Source organism: Leucopleurus acutus (assembly GCF_964270905.1).
Source record: "Leucopleurus acutus genome assembly, chromosome: 2".
Lineage (NCBI taxonomy): Eukaryota > Metazoa > Chordata > Mammalia > Artiodactyla > Delphinidae > Leucopleurus > Leucopleurus acutus.
Window position 1 is genome coordinate 170199115 of NC_139143.1, and position 6972 is coordinate 170206086.

The window sequence follows — 6972 nt, forward strand, 5'->3', positions numbered from 1 at the left end:
GTACCGAGGTCCCCATTCCACAACGTGGGTCACAGCTTTGCTCCTGTGGGGCCACTCCTCCCCTTCTACCCCCTGTCTTGGCTTCCCCAGGAGCAGACCCTGCGATAAGGGTTGGAGGGTGAGTGGTTTATTGGGGAGGTGGTCCAGGTAAGCATCAGGACGACTGGGGAAGTGAGACAGGGGAGGGAAGGAAGGCAGTAAAAGTTGCATATTGAGCAGGTGACTGTGCGGCAGCAGGGCCTCAGTCCCGGCTTCGGGGCAGTCTGGAAGGTGATGCAGAGCACATCTCAGAGCTGCCCCACTGGAGGGGAGGGGCAAGGAAATGGGAGGGTTTACATCCAACCCCAACCTTCACTGGGTGAGGGCTGGTCCTAGGCGTCAACTCCCCAGCACCCCAGCATGCTCTGTATGCTGGCCAAGAGGAAGTCCTCAGAGGAAGCAGCAAGGATACTTAAAGGAGGAGACTCAGCAAGTCTGAGACAGGGGTGCCGAGGGGACAGGGGTAGAGCACCAGCAGCACCCCAGATTCCACAGCCTGGAGCCTTGTTCAGAGCCAGAGAGCAGCCCTCCTTGATGGACGGAACTGCTCCTGTCTGCATACTACCCATTGCTGGACATCTGGCCTGGTCCATCCAGCCATCTCTCACTTGGCACCAGAATGTCAGGTCCTGTCTCCCATCACCTGCCACCTTCCTGTCGACCTTGGTGGAAGCACATTGTCCAGATCCTCACTGTTCCACATCCAGGCCATCTCAATGTTGACCCACCCTCCTGCTGCCAAGTGGTGCCCAGAGCATCCTCAGAAGACCAGGGATGGGACAGGTGAGGGCTGGAAGCTAAGGCTCCCTACCGCAGCTCAGCAAGTTGCCTGGGCACCATCTCAAGTCAACAGCCACTTGCTTCTCTGAGCTCCTGCTGTGTGTCAGGCACCATGCTGAGAGCTTCCTGTGACCCTCACATCCTCCCTGCGAAGGAGTGTTCAACAGCTGTACCTTCTGGGTGGGGAAACGGAGGATCTGAGAGGTTAAGTCTCAGCCCTAAGGTCACCCACCTGTCGCTAAGGAGCCTTGAAGGGGACCCACACACATCCCACGCTCCCACTGCCCTTATCTGTAGCAATGTGGTTTTCAGTAACCTCCAGGTATAACCCGTGCCTCAGTCCCCTTCCCAAATCCTGGCCGTTGTTTACCTGGAATAAGCCTGGAGCTCCCACTAAGTCACTGTTAGAGATGGTCCCCAGGCTGGTGCCCAGCAGCAGAGACTGTGTGAAATCCAGCCCTGCTCCCCTGACAATAATTAGTTCATTATGTCTAAAGTGCATCTGATTCCTCTGGACGCTTTGCAGTAATTACAAGGTGGTACACTATTAAAAATGATTTATGGAGGCTAAAAGCTTTGGACGAAGAGCTCAGTGGCAAGATTGCTGGGCCACTATGAAAGAACTTGCCTGAGGTCACAGGTTGGATATGAACCAGGACCTGTGGCTGACTCCACCCCTAGCCCCCGACCACTGCCCTCACTGCCCCTCTGCTCCTGGCTGTCCATCTGTGCAGCTTTTAAGGCTCATGTCCTCAACCACCCTATGAGGGTGAGGCTGGTCAGATCACTGTCCCCCATCTACAGGTGTGGGAACTGAGGACCAGAGAGGGAAGGCAACTTGCCCAAAGTCACACAGCAGGGAGTTGGGGGATCCCCGTGTGCCTGACTCCTCCTCTAGGGCTGCCTTGCCTGCCCCCCACTGCCCTCCCCACAACAATCCTCAGAGGAAAGCACAGACTGAGGCCCCCTTCTCCCTGGGGCGGGAGTGTCGTGGGCCCACAGAAAAGCCTCCATTCGCGGTATCTCCTGTCCTGGTGGCCAAACCCCTCTTTCTAAGTCTGCACCACATCCACCTTATCCTCCCCCACCCAAGCCCCGGGCTGTCACTTCCCTAATGTACCCACTTTACTTATTACCTTCAAGGAAGACTTCATCCAGGAGGCAAACACAGAACACCTGCTTCTGATGATTGAAGGTGTCCTGGCTCCCTTGGATGTAAAGGGAGCCCCTGCAGTAACACACCATTAACCTCTGCCAGGGCTGGACAGCCCCCGACACCCCGACATGGTGCATCCCCGTCCCCGTGCCCACAGGCACTGGGCCCTGGGCAGTTCCTCACAGGGGCTAGTGCTCCAGCTCGGGACGCACTATGTTTTGCATCCCGCTCTGCCACTCACTAGGTATAAGATTTAAATCCAGCCACCTGACCTCTCTGAATCTACTCTCCTTACCTATAAAGTGGGAATGTTATACTTACGTTCTCCAGAACTCAGTTTTCCCCTCAAAAAGATAGAGAAGTGAGGTCAATTATTTGTAAGCTCAGCAAGGACCTGGACCTTTGGCTGCTGTATCCCTGGCACCTCAAAAGTGGTAGGATGACAAAATGTTTTTGTGAAACCATCCTCCTGCCTTCCTGCTCCCGTGCCCTCCCTTCACTTGGCAAGGTAGCAGACGGGGCTTGCTGAGCTGTGCGACAAAGACCCATCTGGCCCTGAGGCCCAGGGGCAGGGATGTGTGGTTCAGGCAGAAGAGACTGGTGGGGCTCCTGCCATGTCCGCGCGGCCAGTCTGATTCCAGCAACCCTGCGAGGGAGGGGCTGAAACAGCCAGGGAAACTCACCCAACAGGGCTGGAAGCTGGTGAGAGCTGGTGAAGGAAGGGGGTGAGCTTGGCAAACAGCGAAGCGGGCTGGTTTGTGTGCACTTGGACGTGGGGCACGTCCCTGGGGGACCCTCCCTTTTTCCTCATTTTTCTGGAGCCCAGCACCAGGTGCTTCCACAGGCAAAAGGCTGAGACAGGGGCCATTACACGGAAGAGTTAAGGGTCTGAATGGCCAGTGGGAACCCAGCAGGACTCAGCTCCTCAGTCACCCCTGGGGCTGGGGACGAACCGAGGGTGAGGAGAACGTGTGTGTTTCCTCTCCTGTGAGATCAGGGGGGGCCTGGACCACCTCCAGGTCTCCCCCTCCCCCAAGATGCCACAATTCCCCTTACTCCTTTCGGGGTCCCTCTCCCCTCACAGAGCTCTTGGGGCAGCAGGGGGAGGGGCACGGCCCCCGAGGCCCCAGGGCCACATGTGGAGGGGCCAGCAAGGCCACCTGACTCCCAGTCCAGAGCCAGTGGTCTTCCATGCCCCCTGGAGAGTCAGATGTGAGGGTTTCCGCCTGCCAGCTCCCTCAGAAGGCGAGGGAGGTGAGCCTGTGCCTCGAGGGCCTGCACTTTCTCACCTCCTATTTGCACATGGAGAAAATGGACTTGGAACGGGAGGCACCCAGAATCCACTGTACAGATGAGGAAACTAGGTCTTGGAGAGGTCAAGTCATTTTCCCAGGATCCTACAGGCGCGCAGTGTCAGAGGTGGGATTCAAACCCAGGTCTTGGTAGCTGCAGAGGCAGAGCCCTCGGTGACAGAGCCTGGACCCTGGCGGTGGCCTGCGCTCCCCTGGAGCCAGAGAGCCCCGGCAGCGCCCAGCCTGCTCTGTACCCTGAACTGTGGGAGCAGCTCGATCATTTCCCGAAGCCTCCGCCTTTTCCCAACCCCAGGCCTCCATATCTGAGCCGACCCTGTCCCTGTAGTTCCTGACAGTCTGCACGACTGTGGCTGACCTGGGCCTGGGGCACGCCTGGGCTCCGTTAGGTGCCTCAGGGACCTAGCCCTGGGATTCTGGCCTTGCTCGTTTGTCTCATTGGCAGGTCTCTCCTGCTGCTTCAGAGCCCTCAGCTCCCCCAGGCTCCCCAGGAGAGCAGGGACAGCCAGGCCACGCCTCCCAGAACACAAAATGCCCAACTCCGCCAACAGGACAGCCGCCCAGAAGGCTGAGCCCATGCTGAGCAGAACTGGAGGCCAGTGACCGACAGCGCAGACGCCCCAGCCAAGCCCTCTCTCCACCCAAGGGCAGGGCCGGGCTGAGTGGCGGTGACCCTGCAGATCCCGTGGCTTGGTGGCAGCAGGAGGACAGTTGTCTCCAAACCCCACCCTCCCTTGATTGACAACCTAACCCCAGCCAAAGACAACCCAATTTGTTGCATCTTCCCACACTTAGAAAAGCACTAGGACGCTATTACCATGTTGGGCAGGCCAGGTCGGGGAGGGGTTTGTGGGTGAGCCCTGGGTCCCCCACCCGCTGAGGAGACGGATGAGGATGGGCTTCCCCTCACGGGGTCAGGCATAGACCTGAACAAGGTGCCAGCTATTCCACAGGAAAGAACGGTGGCATTTCTAAACCAATTTGTGGGGCACACTGTACAGTTCCTCAACCCCTTTTCTACAGTTTGTGAGGAGGAACCGGCAGAACTTTCTCTTCGTACGCAGCAAGTTGAAACAACTCTCAATATTTTAGGTGCAAAGTTGTCATCTATCCCAGGGCTAGACGATGTCATATTTGAAGTATCTCCTATACGTGTCACTAGGATCACAAATGAAACACATTCTGAAACCACTTCAGAGCAATCACAGCACAGTTTACAAGACTCTGGACCACGGGAAAGTGAAGTCACACCAGAAACTATCTTAACTGTAGCCAAGGACGTAAGATACGCCAGACATCTCAGAATGGCTCAAGTGGGTGTTCCAGGGATGGCAATAAGAAACAAAATGATATCGGAAGGACTAGACCCAGACCTTCCTCAGAGGCCAGATGCCCCAGTGCCTGACGTAGAAGGTGAAAAAAATACAGAGGAAAGTTCAGACAGCGAATCTTCTTTTAGTGACTAAGCTTAATTCTGATAACAATTACAGATACATGTGTCGGTACACATTTACATTCTATAAGAAAGAGAGCCTGAACTTTAACTCTTAGTCATAAAAGCAACAAATGGCTACATTTCCACCACCAAGCTTCCTCTGTGAAAAAATAAATAAATAAAGCATTTATTAAAAAAAAAAAAAAGCACTAAAATCTTTAGCTGAGATATGTGTGCCTTGTGACGAGCAGCAGCCCTCTACCGAGATGTGTGTGTGAGTGCATGTACCCCTTCTCCAAAATCACACGTATGCTCACCTCCCCCTGCCTCTTCCAAGCAGCTCCTCGGAGCTCTCCGAGAGACTGTGTCCTGGACTGTAGTCCTCGGTAACTAGGTGTTCCCTTGGAATTGATCTTTCCATGAAGAGCGTGCTTTGGAGACATGAAATAACCAGCAGAGAGCCTTAAATGAATTACACTTGTCGACTGAAATAAAAATGCACCATGTGAGAGCGAGTGCCCACGGTGAGGGGAACTCACACCCCTCCCTGAACAGCTGGGCGAAGGGGGAACACCAGCTCCGGATCAGAGGAGTCCCCACAGGTCTATGCCAGGTCCCTCGGGCTTGTGCTGACTCACAGTGGCAGGGCCTGCCTCTCCACAGGCAAGACTGGCAACAGTTGCTACTCTTCACATCACCTGCCTATGAGACCCATCCTGCCTACGAGCCAAACTGAGGAGGGAGGGGGCCGGAAGCAGACATTTTCCAGACGTCTGTACTTTGCAGGGGAAACAAACGCTGTTCAGCTGGACCTGCTGATGTGAGATGCAACGTGGCCAGTGGGGAGGACATGGCCCTTGGGCTCAGGCAGCCCCTGCTGTGGATCCAGGCTCTTTCGAGCTCTGTGACCCTGGCCAGGCACTCAGCATCTCTGGGCCTCAGCTTCTTCACCTGACACATGAGGCTAATAACAACTGCCTCTCAGGGACAGTTCTATTTTTAGAGTCAAATGAGATCTCCAATATGATGGCCAAAACGTGTGCCTCCACGTGTCCATTACTTCATAAATCAATGACGAGGAAAATGCAGAGTGGCAGCTAGAGGTTTGGATAGTTGGAAATATACATTTCTACTTTTCCCCTCTCTTACCTCACCTTGGACCTGCTGACCTGGCCCTTTATACAGAACCCTCCTCTGGCCCAGGCATCTCTTCCATGCTGTCTCCCAGACTTTCTCTGTGTCATTCCCCGTGACTCTGCCTCTGTCTCCAGACGCTTCCCACTCTCCCCTCTCCCTGCCTTTGGGACTGGACTCTCTGCAGTGCCCTGGGCTCATTTGCCCCACTCACACGTGAACTGTCCAGTTTGGAAGACCGTGGCGAGGTCACCTCTGCCTTGAAACCAGCCGTGTGCCAGACCCCAAGGGAAGCTGTGTGGGATATGGGTGTTGGGCTGCACGTCAGGAAGGGCACCTCTGCTCCTCTGCCCCCCGCCCGCCTGGCCCTTCACCAAAGCCCAAGTGCAGTTGGATGGACCAGGAGCTCAGCTCACAGCAGGCAGACCAGCGTTGCCTAGCACCCACAATGTGCTGGGAACTTTAGTTCACTCAGAACCTGGGGGGTCACAGCGGGTGTGCTCCTGGGCCACATGGAAGCCAGGGTCTATCCTAAACCCTGTGATCAGTGTGCCTTGTATGGTAGTGAAGAGAGAGCTTCTCCACACAGCTTTAATTGAGGAATTACAGGGTCCTGGAGGATGGAGTCAGGAGGCTTGGAAGACAGACCACCAGGAGGGTGAGGCTGGGGGTGGGAGTGGGGGGCTGGGAGAGGAAGCCTCCCGCAGGGTCACCCAACCTAGATCTCAGTCTCAGCTCTCCCTCCCACTCACTCATGACCTTAAGTTGGGCAAGCCCCTTGACTCCTCTGAGCCTCAGTTTCCCTGGGATTCTGTGAGGGTTGCATGAATACAATGCATGTGAAAGTCCCAACACAGCACTCGGCTCAGTAAAGATGGGCTGGAATCAAACCTCGTCCACTGTGATGAGGAGACCTGGGACCAGGACCCAGTGTTCTGATGCCTGAACTCTGACCCTCCTGCCCTCCCTCCTGTTCTAGAGGCTAATCCCAGCGTCCCTCCCTTTGGACTCAACAATGAGTCATGTCACACACTTGGTGCCTCCCTTGGCCATGTGCCCCTCACAGCATTCAAAGATGCCGGGATTCATCAGGGCACCGCTCCCCGGGATGACCGCAG

General features: G+C 55.6%; 1 protein-coding gene across 1 annotated transcript; it reads left to right on the top strand.

The window, feature by feature from the left end:
* Positions 1 to 3166: 3166 nt before the first annotated feature.
* LOC309958269 (WASH complex subunit 3-like) lies at positions 3167 to 4751 on the top strand (the record flags this gene model as incomplete). The annotated part of the gene is made up of 2 exons (XM_082834014.1): positions 3167 to 3229; positions 4170 to 4751. The coding sequence occupies 2 exons, from the start codon at positions 3167 to 3169 to the stop codon at positions 4749 to 4751; spliced, it is 645 nt and encodes a 214-aa protein (XP_082690140.1).
* Positions 4752 to 6972: the final 2221 nt, after the last annotated feature.